General features: G+C 47.7%; 1 protein-coding gene across 1 annotated transcript in view; it reads left to right on the top strand.

The window, feature by feature from the left end:
• CCDC60 (coiled-coil domain containing 60) overlaps positions 1–16,793 on the top strand; it is a 167,662-nt gene extending 150,869 nt beyond the window's left edge. Inside the window, exons 8-14 of the mRNA XM_068989616.1 lie at positions 4,119–4,203; positions 7,379–7,450; positions 10,112–10,174; positions 11,191–11,313; positions 12,457–12,588; positions 14,532–14,721; positions 16,692–16,793. Of these exons, the coding sequence (XP_068845717.1) occupies positions 4,119–4,203; positions 7,379–7,450; positions 10,112–10,174; positions 11,191–11,313; positions 12,457–12,588; positions 14,532–14,721; positions 16,692–16,793 (767 nt within the window). The remainder of the gene's footprint in view (positions 1–4,118; positions 4,204–7,378; positions 7,451–10,111; positions 10,175–11,190; positions 11,314–12,456; positions 12,589–14,531; positions 14,722–16,691) is intronic.
• The last annotated feature ends 2,622 nt before the right edge of the window (positions 16,794–19,415 follow it).

Raw genomic sequence — 19,415 nt, 5'->3', positions numbered from 1 at the left:
ACTATATTTTTGAAATTCGGTACCTGCTTTTTTAAACTTTAATGAGATATAACTTGCATATCATAAAATTCACTTGTTTTAAGTGTACAATTCAATGATTCTTTGTAAATTTATAGAGTTGTGTAACCATTGCCACCATCTAATTATAGAACATGTCAATCAACCCCAAAGGAAAGCTCATGTCCATTGACAGCCTTTCTCCTTTCCCACCACAAACTTAATTCCTGTCTCTGGAAATGTGCCTTTTCTGGAAAATTGATATAGGAAGTTGTGTCACACTGTGACCCCCTTTCTAAGACACCTCTGACCCTTTCCCAGTGGCTTCCCTCCTCCGAGTCAAACTGCAGCCAGTGGCACCTCCCCAAACGCTTTTGGACCCTGCCCCCTCTTTACCCCTATCTTTTGTCTTAGTTTAGAGATAGAAAGGTAGGGCACATAGGCTGTTTCCCGCCATCCATGTGTTATTTAGCACAGAAGTTATTATTATTATTATTTTAAGTAGGAGTGACTGTTTAAGCTTGAGAGTTTGGACATCGAAATCCTGGCTTTAAAAAACATTACTATTTGTGGCAACAGTTGGCCAGCAAACTGTATGAAAATATTCAACTGGAGCCGCCCTTCTTAAGTGAGACGTAGGCTCTTCACTGCAAAGTTTTCCCTGCTTTCCTCTCAGTTCTTCATATTTTTACTTGCTTGCATAAAGTCGTTAAGTGCATGCATGCTCAGTGGTGTCTGACTCTATACAACCCCAGGTACTGTAGCCCACCAGGCTCCTCTGTCCACGGGACTCTCTAGGCAAGAATACTGGAGTGGGTAGCCATTCTCTTCTTCAAGGCATCTTCCCAACCTGGGGATTGAACCCCCAACTCCTGTGTCTTCTGCATTGGCAGGTGGATTCTTTACCACTGAGCCACCTGGGAAGTCCCATTAGGTACTTACTTTTCACTTAATACAACGACGTCTCCCTGTTTCAGGTAGGAACTTCTTTTGGCTAGGTATGGAGACCTGAAAAATACTAGTTTAAAAAAGATAAAAATTTATTAACTTTTTTTTTTTTTTTGCAGGTTAGAGATAGTGAAAGTTGCTCAGTTGTGTGCGACACTCTGCAACCCATGGACTATACAGTCCCTGGAATTCTCCAGGCCAGAATACTGAGCCATTCCCTCTCCAGGGGATCTTCTCAGCCCAGGGATTAAACCCAGGTCTCCTGTACTGCAGGCAGATTCTTTGCTAGCTGAGCCACCAGGGAAGCCCAGATTAGAGATAGGGTGGTTCCAAAATATCATTAGGGATCCTACTTCCTTCTGTCTGTCTTCTTCACCATGGATCACTTCATGGTCCAAAATGGCTGCTGGAATGCCAGTCATCAGAGTCACATCCTTGGACGGAAGCAGAAGGAAGTAGGTGAAGTAGAAAAGTGCTCACTTCCAACCGAGCTTAAGCAGTCTTCTCAGAAGCTTCATACAACATTTCTCCTAAAATCTCATGGCCCGGAATTTAGCCACAGGACTTAGTCACAGCATTTAGTCCTTTAGCTGCAAAGGATGTTGGGAAATTGGGGTAATAAATGCTTCCTCCCACGCCCACCCCCTTCCCCCCCTGACACACAGAGTACATATGCATATATATATTTCTGTTACTAAGGAAGAAAGGGGAAAGGCGTGTGAGCTCCCTTCAGGCGTGGAACAATGTCTTAGCTTCAGCCTGGCACACGGCAGGTGCCCAGCAACGGCTGGGAGATGCATTCCCACCAGAGACCGACATCCAGAGAGTTCGTTCTCCTCCCTCCAGGTCCTCACCCTTCTCCTCTGTTCATCCCTTAACCTCTACTGCGTCTGTCAGAGCCTGCACAAAAGTAGATTAATTTCCCAGACTTTCATTGCCTTCTAAAACCTCCTCAAATTGATTCTGAATTCATGAATCCTATTCTGAGAGATGCACCATCTGACCAAGGTTTGCTTTCCAGGGCTGGCTGCATAATGAAGTCTCTGTAGACACAAATCACTGGGGACAGCGGGCCGTGGCCTCTGAGTGGACTGGTCTCCTCCCAAGTCAGTGATCAGGGGATTCCAGAGAAACTAAAGCCCGTGCCGTTTCTCTTGCCAGTCTTAAAGCTGCTGGTGTTGGAACTGTTAGAGGAAAAACTCACTTAAGTAGTAACTCAAAAAGAAGAGTCCTGTGGCTTCTACTGTCCCCCCAACCCCCTGAACCAACCGCATACAACAAAAGGACTCCCTCTCTTTTCCTCCAAAGAGAGGGTATAGGTGCTCTCAAGTAAGGTTCTTAGACTGGCTGGGGATGATGGGTGATGGAGGAGGGAACTAGAATTTTTTCTTTAGGGGTGTGGCTTGTCATCCAGAACCAGAGGATGCTGTTGTCTCTGAGCATTGGGTAATGGCATGTCCATAGCCCTGGGGACTAAGAACTAGGCAGGTTCCTCCAAGTGTGGGCATCCATCACAGGGCTGTCTTCCTCAGGGAAACTCTCTCTCGTGGCATCTGTACCTTTTGCAAACAAGTCTCTCCTTTCAGTTAGCCTCTGTGGGTAAATGCGGGCCTCACAGCCCAAGGCTTTGTGCCAGTTCATACACATCCAGCCTCAGCTATGGGATGGATGGACCTCGATGTCGGCAGGCACCATTCCTGCCCAGAGGCATTACTGGCTCGCAGGAAAAAACAAACAGACAGACTTCAGTGCCTTAAGTGGCATATGGAGCCGTAGAGGGGATTCTCTGGGAGAGCTGCCCAGTGCGCCAGGTCGCTTTGGGCATTCTCTGGGATCCACCCACTAGGCTGATTTGCTTACAAGGAGGGGCAGAAATGGGGGAGCAGAGAAGGGGAGAAAGCCAGAGCTCCCTCACAAACAGGCTTCTGGACACACCATAAGGATGCTGGGATGCATAGCAGGAGGGGAGGTGGGCATGATGAGACAAAAATGAAGGTCAGAGTCAGGTCGAATGGAACCCTGCCCACAGGTTACGAGGAAGGTGGGGTAGAAAATGGCTAAACGTTGATGATTATGACAGCCTGGATGGCCGAGGGGAGGTCGCTGAGGGGAACACCCTCTTGCCAGCAACCAGTGACTGCGTTCACAAACCAGGCTGGACATGAACAGACGTGGGAAGCACTGGCTTCACCCGTCCAGGTATGGCTTTTGAGACTCAACCCTGAGGCGACTACAGACACCTACTGAAGGAAAGTGTCTACACTGGCATTGTGTTCCTTCATTAATATTCCACATCTAGCTCAGAGCTTTCCAAACCCTTCCTGTTTTTTTTTTTTCTCCTTAGTCATTTACTTATTTATTCTGCAAATATTGACAGTGCCTGGATGACAAGCACAGTGCCAGCTACTTACCTTACCCATCTGTATCCGTATAAAGCACTTAGAGCTTCTACTCTCCTACTCACCCTGAAGCATGTAGCTCACTCCAGATATATGTTATTTTTCAGCTTTTAAGAGTGTCCATGTACTAGATCCCTGGAGCTGCCTTAACGGAACACCATGTCCTGGGTGAAAACAGCGTTAACTCATTGTTTCACAGTCCTGGGGGTTAGGCGCCAAGGTGTCGGCAGGGCTTTGTTTCTTCTGAAATCTGTGGGGAAGAACCCTTCCCTGCCTTTTTTAGCTTCCCGCGGCTGTTGGCAGCCTTGACAGTTTGGCTTGTAGAAGCAGCAACAGTCCAGTCTGCCTCTGTCCTCACGTGGCCGTCTTCTTCACTCATTACAAAGACACCAGTCATACTGGATGAAGGGCCCACCTTACCCCAATTTGGAGCTTCCCAGGTGGTTCCAGTGGTGACGAACCCACCTGCCCATGCAGGAGATGTAAGAGACACGGGTTTGATCTCTGGGTTAGAAAGATCCCCTGGAGGAGAGCACGGCAACCCACTCCAGTATTCTTGCCTGAAGAGTCCCATGGACACAGGAACCTGGCTAGCTATAGCCCATGGGGTTGCAAAGAGTCGGACACGTTTTGCAGGTGGATTCTTTACCAACTGGGCTACCAGGTGACAGTGCTCCAAAGCAAAGATGATATCAGGCTGGGGGCTGGGCCCTGACCTGCACAGTCCTGTCTCACAGGCACCCTGCAGGCAGTGACTTCTTGTGTTTCCATCAGGTCTGCAGAAGCTCCTAGAGATGGTTCGGGAAGATGCTCGGAGAACAATCACCCTGGAAAACGAGATGCAAAGACAGGCACCCAGGTATATTCTCTCGATACCTGGTCAAATAAAGGATGTCAGCATCAGAGTGATATCGTTCAGGCCAGCAGTGCCCCATGGTTGAGCATTTTCTCTGTGACAAGTGCCGAACCGCGTACTTTGTTCACATATATCACCTCCCTGAGCCCTTCCAACAACCCCACAAGGTAGGTACTGTTGTCTATATTTTACAAATAAGGAAATGAGGTTCAGAGAGGGTAAGGAACTTGTTTCAGGTCTCCCAGCTAACGAATGGTAAGGTGACAACTCAAATCTGCAACTTTCTTATTTCAAAAACTCTTCCTTTCACTACTCCGCTGCCCTTCTTCCCAGGAACCCAAAGGTTATTCATTCATTCTTTTAGTGAGTATTTATGAATATGGATGGACCACCTGTACTCATTATTGCAGGAAGTGTTATGAAAGAAATCTCAGACCTGTAAGAGGAAGTAATAGGAGCATCTGATCTCGTCTGGGATGGGGATCAGAGAAGCTCTGTCCAAGGAGGAAACTTCAAGCTGAGATTTTGGATGAAGCATGAAGAAGAGCTAGCTAACCAAAGTTACGAGAGAAGCAGGGAGAGCAGGCAAGGGGAGTGAACATTACAGGCATGCATGTGCAAACATGCTCAGAACGGACCAAAATGCTGCCAGAATGGGATGGGAAGAGGTATAAGTCTGCTGGGACCTTGGAAGCCACCTCTGGGATTCTGATTTCTATCCATGGAGCAAAAAGAATCCCTCTGCAGTTTCGAGCTGACAGGCAACCAATGTAATTGGCTCAGAGAGTCAGAACTTGAACCCAAGGTGTCCTCCTTCCGGCGGAAAGCCCCAGGCACTGGACGTCTGACCCTCTAAAAGCCTCAGAGACCATGCAGGCTAGAGCTGAAGCTCCCTTCCCAAGCGTGGATCCCTCTAAGTAAGCAAATTACTTCCCCAGAATGAATGAGGCATGAGAGAGGTTCATCATCGCCTTCAGCCTACTAGGATGCTGGCTATGACTTATTGGTTATTGTTATTACCATAATTACAGTTCACCAAGCAAGCTCACATGCATCACACCCGCCTCTGCTTATTCATGATGAGTTGGCAGCTGCTACTGCTTCAACTTGCTTCGAGGCCCTGAAGAGCGGCTCTGAGGCATGCGGCGACAGTGTTGGCCCTTACGGCCCCAGCCTCTTTGCCTGGCTTATCAGCATTAAAGACATGACAGTGATGAAGCATCAGCTCCAAGAAGCTCCTTTCCTGTGTGAGCATTCACATCATGAACACTGGCTTTGGAATCAGACTGACGTGGGTTCAAGACCTAGTGCCTTTGAACAAGTCCCTCAGCCTTTCTCTAAACCTTAGTTTTCTCATCTGTAGAATGAGATTGTGTATCATCCAGGCATTGGCAGTGGTACCAAGCAGAGGAGGGTTGAGCTCCATTTCCGAGTTAATGGCTGTGTGCTGCTGAGCAAGTTGCTTCACCTCTCTGAGCCTGATTCCAATTCTGTTAAATGAGGCTCATTAATAACCTATCCCAAAGGGCTGCAATGAGAATTAAATGATAATTTCCTGGTAAAGTGTTTTCATTATTATGGAAATAATGTCTACGTCACCAAGTCATATTAAGCATTTAGTGAGATGATGCATTTAACATATTAGCCTGTGCCTGGCATATTGTAAGCATGTAAAAATTGGTGACAGTGGAGGCGGTGGTTACTTTTATTTCATGTGCAGTGTCCTGTGGAACCTTTGCAGCACTTTGCTGAGACAGATTGATTAACCTGTACCCAATTCCTTTGTCCCATCTCATAGATGGAGAAGGATGACTTGCTTCAGGCACTCAAAGACTAAACCACATGAGAACCTGGTTCTCACAAAACTCTTCACCTGGCCCCTGCATTCACTTTAATGATAAGATAACCATGGTTTCAGTGCAAGAACCTGTTGAAATTTCCTATCTGCTTCCATTCCTCTAGGAGAAAAGTTTCCCTAATCTCTCACAAAGACAGCAAATATTGGAGAGCTTCACAGAAACAGTTAGGGAAAGCTGCAGGTTTTCATTTGCCTGCCTCACTTTAAAAATATAGATTCCTATTTCACTTTAGACACCAAATCTGCTCCCATCAAGACAGACATAGAATTCTGGGCTGTTTAGAAACCCCTGAAAGCCTGCCTTTCCAGCCCCTAGCCTCAAGGACCAGACTGCCCTCTGGTCCCATGTCTTCGTGTGTTCAGGCTGATATAACAAAAACCATAAACGGAGTGGCTTGTGAACAGCATTTATTTTGCACAGTTCTGGAGGCTGCGAAGTCCCGGATCCAGATGCCAGCAGATTCAGTGTCCAGCAGGGATGCTCTTCTTCATAGACAGCTGCCCCCCTCTCTGCATCCTCACGTGGTAGAAAGAACAAGCTAGTTCTCCAGGGTCTCTTTTACAAGAGCATCAGTTTCAATCATTAGATCCCCATCATGATCTAATCAGCTCCCAAAGGCCGCCACCTCCTAACAGCATCCTCTAAAAGGTTAGGATTCAACATATGAATTTGGCGGGCGGGTGGGGGGCAGTAGTAGTAGACCATAAACATTCAGATCATAACATTGTCTAGGAAGATGACCTTTTCTTAAAATCCTCTAACAGTCTTTCCCAAACATCCCTGAAGATCAGAATCAGCTGGGGCACTTGTGAAAACTACAGATCTATGGTCTTCATCCCAGACGCACTGAACCAAAATCCCTAGAGGAAACCATATTTTTTAACAAGCACTTTGAGCAGGCATTGTTTCGTGGTGTGTCAGGAAATTCTAAGGTTTTCAAAGTATGTTCTCTGCGAACCCGAGTCAGAAGACTGTGCGTGCGTGCGTGCGTGCGTGCGTGCGTGCGTGCGTGCGTGCGTGCGTGCGTGCGTGCGTGCGTGCGTGCGTGCGTGCGTGCGTGCGTGCGTGCGTGCGTGCGTGGTTTTAAATGCAGCTTTGGGGTCCCACTCCAGGCCTGATGTTTCCAGATCTCTAGGAATGTGGCTCAGGAGTCTACACGTGCATTCTGGGTGGTTCCTCCAGGTGACTCATGTGCCCTCGTATAGAACCTAGGATCCCCGCTGTACATGAGCACCCTCCGTTCGTTCTCCCATGGATGTTTACTGCCTCAGAGCATTATATGTTCAGAGCCTTATTAAGTGACTCATCTTGCTTTGCAGCATCTTGTCAGTGCTCAGACAAAACAAGAGCGATTCTGCCTATAAGGACATGCAGACCACCCGCAAATCAAGGTAGGAAGGCCCGGGGCCCTAGCGGGTAAGTCAGGAGGCAACACACGGTTACAGGGGGCATTGCAGAGACACCCTCACCAGACTGTGGGAAGGCGGGCAAGGAGGGGGATCTTCTTCCTTCTTCACTGGAAATAAGTTACCTGACTCCCAGGGCTTGGTGGTGCGTCTTTAGCTGTTACTTCCCAACGATCATGAGCCATAAAGTTAGTCTTCTCTGGTAGTGGAGAGATGAAGGGGGGAGGGTGTGTGTTGGAACTACCCCTTCCCTCTTTACTCAGGTGACTTGTAACGGGGCAGGGGCAGGTCTGCCCCCAGTTTATTTGTTCATCTAGAGAATACTTCTCAGTCCCCACTATGTCCCAGGAGCTGTGCCCGGCTCTTTTGAGATTCAGCAGCAAACAAGACAGATGCAGTCTGCCCTGTGGGTAGAGCCCACTGTCTGGTCTGGCATCGTAACTCCTGTATCATAGACTCTTTGGCCATCCAAGAAAGCTTATGGATGCCTTTCAGCAGAATGCTTCCAAATGCAGACTATAAACTACAGAAGTTTACAAAGAAATCTAGTGATATTGATTATAATATTACAACCAAATATGGGATATATAGTCATCTGTGAGCTTCGTCAGCAATGCCTCATACAACAAGACATAGCAGCAGCTCTGATAACTACTGTAGTCTTGGATTAGTGTCAAGTGTAAATGATCTTTCAAAGTATCTCCCATAATTTTAATGTGATGTGGAAAAACCTGTGATTTCCATTTCTGCGAAAGGCTAAAGATGCAAGCTGTTGGGTTTTTTTTTGTTTGTTCGTTTTCCATCTGCATTCTTGGACTCCTTGAATCCTGCCAGTGGTTAAGAGCTACTGTTCTAATGGGAGAGTCATGCATTTATCAAATAATCCCACAGAGATAGTTGTGTAATCATGACCCTAGATAGCATTCTGAAGGAGAATTATGGAGGATTAGGTGAATGTTGAGCACCAGGATTCTAACCAAGGCTGAGTCTGACATTTAAGCTAGGACCTGAGGGAAAAAGAAGAATTAGCTAGCTTCTGGCTGGAAACAGTAGGATCTGAAATCTGCATTCATTCTGAGCAGTCTCTGCAGGTGATTCCTGTACCTTCCCATAGAACCTAGGATCCGTGCTGTGGAGGGACTAGAAGGAATAGCATTCCAGACAGAGGGAACAGATGTGCAAAGAGTCTGAGGCAGGAGGAAGCTTAGAGGCACTGAGCAAAGACCAGTAGGGCTAAAATTCAAGGAGGGTCGAGGAAAGGATTGACTGAGACAGGCAGAAGGGTCCTTTGTTGTTTGTTTTTTTTTAAATCACAGCTAATAACACTACTTCCTTCACCTCCTGCCTCCCCCTGAGTCACACTCTCTCAGCTCTAGAAGAGAGCCATCTATAGGAGGAAGGTCAAAGCCCACTTGCTCCCCTAAAGAATTCATCAGCAGAGGCAGGGGCAGCTGGTTGGAATCCAAATGCAATGCCTTCTGGGTATTATTACCGGGGCTCTGCTCCCTAGCAAGATGGGATAAGGGTTTGCTCCATCACCTGCCAGACCTGAGACCTCTGGGTCCAGTCCCATGAGCCTCTGGGAAAAGCAGCAAAGGCCGGGCCCTTTCCTGTGGGGAGGAGTCTGAGAAATGGCTGGCCTCCCTGAAGAAGTCCAACATGTCACAGAGCAGGAAGGGGAGGATTTGCCACACATCACAGGGATAAGGAAAACAGTCTCACTCTCTAGAATCACACAGATAAAGCAGTCAAGTGAGTGTCTCAAATGTTGGGAAGAAACAAAGCGGGGCAGGGTGTGAGAGAAGATGCTGGACATGGGTGCTGAAGGCCCAGGTCACTGGAGGAGGACCTAGCAGAAGGTATGGGGGACGGGGATGAGCAAAGAGCTTCACCCCATCTAGGGACCCCAGCTAGGCAGTCACAGGAGGGAGCAGCCACTTGAGGAATTCAGTCACCTCCCAACCTAGAAAGGGCAAATGGCACCAGGAGTTGCCTGATCACAGATGAGGAAACTGACACTCCAGAGCAGAGGCACTTCTCCACAGCCCAGGAGTAGACAGTGCCAGGGCTGGGCTCTGAACCCAGCTCTGCCTGTCTCCCAAACTGAGTGAATTGGGTGTTCAGCACTAGGGTCCAGTTAAGAGAATCCTTGAATGAAGAGGCAGCCTGGGGCTGGGACCACCCCAGACAGCATGACCAGGAGGACTTGCCCCTCCCCAGATCTGCACTCAACCCCAGGAGAAGTGCAGAGAGAGAGGAGGATGGGAGTGTCCACAGTGAACCTGCCCTCCAGATGGAGAGACCGATTTTATACAGAAGAAGCTGGGCTCCTGAAAACTTGTCATCCCAGCAACATGCAGAGGCAGTAGGCCACCACTGGACTAGGAGAGGCAGAGCAGCACTTGCTCTAGGCCATGAGATCCGGCAGGATTTGAGCTGCTGGGGAAGAAACAAGGAAGACTCTGCAAGCAGAGTGTCCAGTGGGAGCAAAGATCAAAGTGTGGGGAAAACACGCGGTTCTATCGAATGCCTTGATTAGAACCGCCACACTCACCTGAGGCTGGCAGATGTCATGGGGGCCCTGAAGTCACCCTTTGGGGGGGAATCAGACTCCAGGCAACGTGAAACCATTTCTCTGTGTCTCAGTGACAGATCCAGCAGTACAAGCGGAGACAGCCACTCCCAGGTGCTCCAGAAGAAGCTTAAAAGGTCTGCCAGGTAGGCAACGGAAGGTGCCAGGCAAGAGGGACTGTGGCAACTGCAGCCTCCATCTTCCCAGGGATGTAGAAATAACCCAGTGCCAACCAGGCTCCCTGAAGCCATAGATACAACTGAGGGACAAAGGACGCCAGAGCAAGGGGCTTATAGCCAAGATGTGGAGCAGCCCATGCAGACAGGGGCAACAGAGCCTTCCTCCATGCTTGTTGTTCAGTCACTCAGTCGTGTCTGACTCTTGGCAACCCCATGGGCTGCAGCACGCCAGGCTGCCCTGTCCTTCACTGTCTCCTGGAGTTTGCTCAAACTCATGTCCATTGAGTCGATGATACCATGCAACCATCTCATCCTCTGTCGCCCCCCCTTCTCCCCCTGCCCTCCATCTTTCCCAGCATCAGGGTCTTTTCCAATGTGTCAGTTCTTCACATCAGGTGGCCAAAGTGTTAGAGCTTCAGCTTCAGCATCAGTCCTTGCAAAGAATATTCAGGGTTGATTTCCCTTAGGATTGACTTGTTTGATCCCCTTGCCGTTCAAGGGACTCTCAAGAGTCTTCTCCAGCACCACAGTTCAAAACTGCTATATTCATTCTTGCTTATTCCTCAGAACTAATTCTGTGAGGCAGGGGTACTGTCCCATTCTACAAGGAAACAGTCTGAAACCTGGCCAGATGAAATGTCTCACCAGAGGCCACATAGCTAAAACGTGGTGGTAGGGAGTTTGAACCTGAATCTACCTCCCAGCTCCAGGTTCTATTTTCATCTCACTGTCCTTAGCCCTTGCTGAGCTAAAGTGACCAGATGTCTCATCATGGGCTCGTGTAATAAGGCCTAAGTCACCAGTCCAACATTGTTGGGAAGGTCTGTTATTCCCTACATCCAGGGGAATGCTGAGGGAGGTCCCAGGTGAGGATGGAGAACCTGGCTGTGTATTATTGCAAAGCACCTTGGGCCCCAGGGATGCGTCTGTCCCTTGGGATTGGTCCCCTAAGCCCATCTTATCTGTGTCCACAGTCGTGCCAACCGTGACATCATCCAGTACAAGAGTGGGGTGTGTAACACCATGAGGGCCAAGTTTTACAGCGTGGCCCAGGAGGCTGGCTTCTGTCTACAGGATAAGATGGAAATCCTCATGAAGTAAGCACACGTGTATCCATTCACCCAAAGGATATTCATCTGGCACTTAGTATATAACCACCAGATGCTTGGTGTTGGGACAATAACAGGGATTGAGAAGGACATGTTCCCTACTCTCAGGGAGCTTATAGTCTCCTGGAAAATATGGGCAGAGACAAAACAACTGAACTGATAGATTTATGGGTACAATTTATAGTCACTGCTCCACGGTAAGGGAAAAGGGTTCTAGGAGAAGGAGTGAAACCATGAGGACCTAATGCAGACTGGTAATCCCGCAAGACCTCTCTAAGGAGGTGGCATTAAGGCTGAGCCCTGACAAGCTGAGATTTATCTCAGAGACTTTGTTCACTTGTGCTCAGTCAACTGAGTCATGTTCGACTCTTTGCGGCCCTTTGGACTGTAGCCTACCAGCTTCCTCTTCCTCTGCCCATGGAATTCTCCAGGCAAGAATACTGGAGTGGAGTGCCATTTCCTTCTGCAGGGGCATCTTCCTGACCCAGCTCATGAACCAACCCTAAAATGCTGAGAGAAAAGGGATAGAAAGGGTAGAGATAAGGCTGGAAGTTGTTGTAGGGGCTGAATAATCCAGAGCCTTAGGGGGTAAGTCACTCAAAGGACTTTATTCTGAGTAAATGAAAGGCCATCGAAATGTGTGTATGGTTGGCGGCATGGGTATATTTGTAATATAGTCTCTTTGGAGAGAGAAGATGTATGCACAAGATGATGAAGGGCATGAGGAGGAGAGGAACCAACATGAGTTAGACGCCTGCTGTTGTGAGTCAGCACTGACCTCAGCACTATACACACGTTATCATTTACTCCTCACCACTGGGATCTAGGAATGATGATTATCCTCCATCTTACCAATGAGAAAACTGGAAAGACAATCAAAAGTAGAGAGAGAATGAGGGCTGATTAAAAAGTGACTGGGTTTAGTAAGACAATGAGCATTTCAGGACCTTGGAGAGAGCTGTAGCCTCTTAGGCCCAAAGCCCGCTGGTATCTTACAGGGTAGCTGAGAGGGTTAAGAAGGACCTCAAGAAGGAAAAGGTGTTTAACTCAGATCTCTGAGGGCAGCTAGGAACGTGAAAGAAAAAGAGTATCTGATTCATCTTCCTCTTTCTCATATCATCTGTGATGCAGGCGCCAAGAAGAAAGAGGTATCCAGAAGTTCCACTCTTTCAACCTTATCTCAAATTTCCAAAAGGATATAGCCAAAATGAGACACCAAGTCTCCGCAGTAAAAGCCGATGCAGAAGAAATTGCAGACCACTGGTAAAGATCCTGAGAGCCAGATAAGGCAGTCCCTGGAAGTGGTGAACGGGGTACTGGTGTTACAAAGTTACATTCAGTCCCATTATCCTCAAGACAGAGAGGCATCACTCCAAAACTGTCCTCGGCCACCAGGAGGGCCCCTCTCCCAAAACAGGCTATATCCAGAGTATAATCAGGCAAGAAACCCCACAGTTCCTGAGCCACAGATAATCTACCTAGCTGCACTCTCCATATTTACCTTCTGTTTGCTTCAGCTTGCAAATATAGACTCACTTGCCAACCCTTATAAGAGAAGCAGAAGAGGCAAACCAATCTGAAAATACCAACAGATCCTGAAGTCTGTGGGGGGAGAACTATATTCCCCAAATAATTTAACTCTTAATGATACAAAGCCAGACAGGCATACCTCAAGAACAGTGTGCACAGGGGTGGTAATTAATACAACACAGAATAATGCAAATTGGGTGATAGCTGGATGGTAGACACGCCCCTCCTAAGCACTTTTCATGAATTGTCTATTTTATTCCCCACAAAAATCCTGAAGGGTACATATTACCCCCCACTTTACAAATCAGGAAACTTTAGGATTTAAACCCCTGTCTGACCTGTCTCTATGCTTATCTGCAATATAAAATTGGAGTCTGATTTCCAAAACCTCCATCCTGTCAGGGTGAGTAAATCAAGATCTTAGAGTAAGATAGGAAAGCCTAAAAATGTACCAAGAATCCCTTCAACAATTTTAATAATGCAGAGTGGGAGCTTACAAAAAGATCAGAATAAATATATAAACAGATACAACAAATATAAAGCAGTATGAGCAGCCAAAATGTATGATGGATGATCAAGTTTTTCTTCAACTTTTTCTACAATCGGGGGAAAAAACCATTTTCCATGAGATAACACCCCTACCTTCACCCACACCTGAACCCCTAGGTTAGAACCTACCTTTTTCCCACTGTCTCAAGGATGCATTCCCAAACTACCTTCACACGCTGTCATAATGTTAATATTTTTTGTTCAGTCAGTCATGTCCAACCCTTTGCAACCCCATGAACTGAGGCATGCCAGGCTTCCCTGTCCTTCACCATCTCCCAGAGTTTGTTCAAACTCATGTCCATTGAGTGAGTGATGCCATCCAACCATCTCATCCTCTGTCCCTCCCTTCTCCTCTTGCCTTCAGTCTTTCCCAGCATCAGGTCTTTTCCAGTGAGAAGGCTCTTTGTATCCAGTGGCCAAAGTAGGTTCTTAAAACCCACTGAAACACCAGAATCATGGCCTCTGATTGTTCATTTTCAGGAACATGGAAAATACACACACACAGAGACACACGTCCTCAGCAGCTGGTATGTGAGAACCTCTTGCATCCTAGAAGGTATCCCACAAGTGTGTCCATGTCCTTCTTGGCCCGATTAACTCTCCAAGAGTAGCTTCAGAATACCAGTATTTTTCCTTCCTTATAACTTTTCACATTGTCTGCTTGGCAGAAAAAATCATCAATGCCTGTCTTTAAAGCATGCCCTTAATTTTCATTGTTTTTGTTGTTGTTAAGTTTCTAAGACATATCTGACTCTTTGCAACCCCATGGACTGTAACCCACTGGGCTCCTCTGTCCATGGGATTTCCCAGGCAAGAACACTGGAGTGGGTTGCATTCCCTTCTCCAGGGGATCTTCCCAACCCAGGGATCAAATCTGTGTCTCCTGCATTACAAGCGGGTTCTTTACTGCTGAGCCACTGTGCTAATCGTGACTCCCGGTTTTTACTATCCCTAAAAACAAAGACTTGCCTGATCTGTGGATACTTTACGTTGAGGAGGGAGGAAAGTCCCCCAGATAAAGGCTGTTGCTACCCTGGAGACATCCCAGGAGTGGAGATGAGGTCCTTTGGGTGCCCAGACTGTCTGCCAGCAGTTTCCTAACCGATCCTATCCTTTTGGAATTGAAGGTACTTTGACCTGCTGTCCAGACTCCCTGAGGATCTGAAGAATTTCCGCCCTGTGAGGAAGATCCTGGCAAAACTGCAGAAGTTTGGGGAAAATCTGGACCTGAGGATCCGACCGCATGTCCTCCTAAAGGTGCTCCAGGAGCTAAGAGCCTGGGAACTGTGCTCCCCGGACATCGCAGTCGCCATCGAGGTGACGAGCACTTCCTTTCCTCTCATAACACCCCAGACACACTCATTCTGGCCTCTCAACATCCAGGCACTGTTGAAGTTTTTAAAGTTTTTTAAAAGGCATAAAAGCCTTCATGGAACTCATCATCCAATAGAAGAGGCATTGTCCTGTGACCTTGGTTGGTCAACTCCAGGGGACATTATATTCTGTGTAAATGATCCCCCTGGGAAACTTGGAGTCTTTGGAGAAACATAAATGAATGGACATGTGAGTGCAATAACTGACAGTCATAGTGAGCAGCACTGTGAAGCTTGCAACTAAAATCGTGGCCTGTGGACCTCACATGGGTGCGTGTTAGAAATGCGGCATCCTAGGCTCTGAACTGTATCTGACCAGCTCAGTGTCTGTGTTTCAGTGAGATGCCAGGTGACTGATACGCACAATACAGTTTGAGGAGCCCTGACTTAACATAAATGTGGAAGAGGCTTCTCTGAACGAGAGCCCCCTGAGGAGGATGACTTTTAAGCTGAGATCTGAAAAGGCAGCAAGCTGAAGAGAAAGGGAATGAGCAGGTGCCCAGGCCCCGGAGCAGGACAGAGCTTGAGCTGCTAGAGGGATTCAGCGCAGTCAGCGGCTCTGGAAGGAAGAGAGCAGGAAGGTGCATGGTTCCCAGGGGACCAGAAATGTCAGCGTGTGCAGATCTCTGAAGGTCAAGTTAAGGATTTAGGTCTTTATCTGAAGGGTGCTGAGGAGCTTCACAAGGGTCTGCAGTAGCAGCCTACCTTCCCCACCTCCCCTAGAAATTCCTGGTGCCCTATTTCCTTAGGGCATCAAAAGGTGTCAGCAGATGTGGGGAGGAGGAAGGGCCCTCCAACTAAGGTATTAACAGATATCTGTGGAGTCACTTCCTTAATTTTATGTGATGGCAAATGTACGTTTTAATAGGGTTTTCAGTGTCTCAAGACAAAGAAGTGACTCAAATGGTGGCTTTCTTGGGCCTCTCAGTGTTTTCATGATGGTCTGGCCCTTCCACAGGCTGACCTGGCTTGTGTATGTGGGCACACAGTCAGGAGTTGGGGGAGGGAGAAATACCTTGTGGACAAGCTCAAATATCAGATTCCACTTCCCACATCTCATGAAGCTCTTTTGTGGGAGAATCTGGCAGGCTAGCCTGAAACTAAGTCTCCAGGGCATCTTTCCAGTTGTGGGGTGTGCATTCCACCTGCCACTTAGAGAAAGATTGAAGGCAGGAGAAGGAGACAACAGAGGACAAGATGGTTGGATGGCATCACCGACTCAGTGGACATGAGTTTGAGCAAACACTAGGAGATGATAAAGCCTGACTAGGGAAGCCTGACCTGCTGCAGTCCATGGGGTTGCAAAGAGTGGGACACGACTCAGTGACAGCTTATGGAAAAAGCCGTTTCTGAATGGGTGAAAGGAGGGGACTATGGATATGGATGTTCCCCTTTCTCTGGGCTGAGTTTTACTAGCCCTAGCTCATAAAAGTTAGCATGCTCTTCTCCCAGTAGAACATCACAGAACTTCTGTTAACCTGGATGTGGGGGGTCTCTTAACCTGAAATTTATGTGAAACTCTGTGCTTTGTATCTTAACCCTTTCCTGGAAGCAAGCCTGTGGCTGTCCTCAATTCTCAAGGGAGTCTGTGAACCCAAAAATGTTTATGGACAAATGACTTTTTTAAAAGATATTCTGCAGTAGAAAAGAGAAAAAGATGCAGACAGCTGGGTTTTTCTGCTCTCCCCAGATTTCTCTGGGTCAGTGGTGACAAAAAGGGACTTAAAATTAGCCTGCTGAACTGGGAAACTGGAAAGAGGCCCTTTTCTTGATTATGAATGCCTGAGGGGTTGGAGGTATCCTGGGGCCACCAGCCTTAATCACAAATCATCTGGGATCTTCTTGGGGAGGGTAGGGGGCATGGAGTCTAGCTTTCAGACCAAATCTGAGGCTATCTTGTGTCTGCCCCCTTAGTTTGTGCGAGAACACATCATCCATATGCCTCAAGAGGATTACATCAGCTGGCTGCAGAGCCGAATCAACATCCCCATCCGGTCCCAGAGTGCCCAGACGTAGTGGGCCTGGGTCGACCAGTGACCCCAGTGGAGGAGGGCTGTCTACACCGTGTGCCTGCTCTCATGGAGACTCATTATGATCTGGTAGGGTCATCTGGAGACCAGATTCTGAAAACATTCTAGGGGGCGCTGCTCCCAGGTGGAAGCCCCCTTCTCCCTCACATACCAGCCTCAGGCTCCCGGCCTCTGATGCTCCTTGGTCCAGCCTGACTCTGCCTACTCCCTCTCCAGGATCCTTCCCTCTTAGCCTTCTCCTCAAATTCTGGATAATAAAATTGAGTTGAATGTTTGCTGTCTGGCTGGGGAAAAGTTGGAGCTGTGGGATCTGGGCATGATATTGAAATCCTAATAGTAACATACAGTTATCATTTATTGATATGCAGCAGGCCCAGTGCTGGGTGATGTTCTTGCCTAATAATCTCACAACTACAGTTAAGTAGGTGCTGATGTTAGGCCCATTTCACACCATTAGAGTGAGAGTGTAGTTCTCAACTTTATGTATACTGTCCTAGATAGAGATGAGTAGGTGGGTTGGTGGGTGAATGGATGGAGCACTTTCCAACAAGGCAAGTGATGTGCAAGAAAATCTCATCCTTAAGAGTCCTTGTAATATCTTGTGTTGGGTTTGGTTGTACAAGGAAGCTTAACTTCCAGTCATCTCAAAATTGTGTGGGTTTATTGCCATTTAACCTCTTCTCTCATCTTCGTCTTCTTTTCCCATCTTGGTCTTCCCCCATACATCTGACTTAAGTTACAGGACCTGTAGTCATTTTAACCCTCTCACTGACAGCCAAACTGAATTAACATTTAAACATCTGGACTTGATTATTGGGATGCTCATATAGGCTGGACCCCAGCATCTCCCCATGATCCAGAAGGGGTGGAAAGAAGAGAGTCGAACTATTTTTCTGTCTATGCAGCATCTCACCTATTCAGTTATTTACTCTTTCTAGTCAATGAATATTTATCAAGAACTGAATATGCATCAACCAACCAAGTTCTAGGTTCCAAGGGTAGAGCAATGACCAAAGCAGACAAGGTCCCTGATCGCAGATAATTTACCTAGAGGCACAGGTCAGCAAAGGGCGATGGAGAAGGCAGAGGGACTGCATGATATCCACGGCAGTACTCTTTGTTTAGTGTGATGTCGTGACAAGCCACTGGGGTGTAGAGGTGAGATGCAGTCTATAAGGAGGCTGCTCAGTTAAGAGATTCTAAACTTCTCTGTGTGTGTTCAGTCACTCAGTCATGTCCGACTCTTTGCGGCCCTGTGGACTATAGCCTGCCAGGCTCCTCTGTCCTTAGGATTCTCCAGGCAAGAAATACTGGAGTGGGTAGCCATTCCCTTCTCTAGGGGATCTTCCTGACCCAGGGACTGAACCTGGGTCTCCTGCATTGCAGGCAGATTCTTTACCACCTGAGCCATGAGGAAAGCCCCTCAGGATTGGGGTGAGGGGGAGTGGAGAAGAAAGAAGGAGGGCAAAGGCCTAGAGGCAAAAAAGAAACTCAGTGTCATCTGAGGAACTGAAATAACATATGTCTAGCTGGACTGTAAGGTCAGGTTGGTAGTGAGCACAGGGAAGGAGAGGAGACGGAGGCTGGGGAGGGAGGTAGAAACCAGAGTTTTAGGTGCCTTCTAGGCCATGTTAATTTTCCCTGGTGGCTCAGACAATCAAGAATCTACCTGCAGCGCAGGAGACCCAGGTTCAATCACCAGGTCAGGAAGATCCCCTGGGGAAGGGAATGGCAACCCACTCCAGTATTCTTGCCTGGAGAATCTCAAGAACAGAAACAGGCTACAAGCCAGAGTCGCAAAGAGTCAGACACGGCTGAGTGACTAACTGTTTTCTTTCTTTCAGGCCATGTTAGGAAGTTTAGGCCAACTTACTGGCCATGGGGAGCCAGGGAAGGATTTTCAGCAGGGGAATAATCATATTTCCATTCAAGAAAAACAAATAGCCACTGTGTGAGTGCAAGGCAGGGAACAGGGTGCTAAGATACGGCTGCCGTAGCAGTGATTATAGGAAGCACATGCCAGTGGGGCCAGGGAGATCCATTAAAAGGATATTTAAAAGGTGGAATCAGCAGAAGTCGGTTTGGTGTATGACAAATGGACAGAAGACAAGAACATCGGGAATCATGTCCAATTTTCCAGCTCAGACCACTGGGTGGAAGTTGGTACCTTTAATGTAGCAGAAGGAAAGGAAGAAAAGAACATTCAGAATGAGAAGGTAAGGAGTTCCGTTTTGAGCATACTGAGTGGGAGATGCTTCTGGGGCAGTCAAGTGGGGGGATTTAAAACTCAGGAGAGTGGGTGGCAGTGGAGACAGACGTAGGACCTCAGCATCCTATGGGTCATGACAGTTAAAGCAGGAAGTGGGAGGAGAGGGCAGAAGAGGAGAGGGAAGAGAGGGTCTTGAGGGAGGAGAGGGCAGAAGAGGAGAAGGGAGAGAGGGTCTTGAGGACTGGGTTTGCAAAAAGCGTCAAGCAGCCACTCACAACCTCGCACAGACGGAGGGACTGCTTCCTTCCAGACACTGTGCAAAATGCTTGCTATGTGTTATCTCATCTCTTCATCATCATCCTGCAAGGTAGGGCTCCCCTGCCTTACAGATGATGAAAT

Source organism: Capricornis sumatraensis, chromosome 17 (assembly GCF_032405125.1).
Source record: "Capricornis sumatraensis isolate serow.1 chromosome 17, serow.2, whole genome shotgun sequence".
Taxonomy (NCBI): domain Eukaryota; kingdom Metazoa; phylum Chordata; class Mammalia; order Artiodactyla; family Bovidae; genus Capricornis; species Capricornis sumatraensis.
The sequence above is the reverse complement of the archived record's forward strand: the minus strand, read 5'-3'. Positions and strand labels throughout refer to the sequence as shown.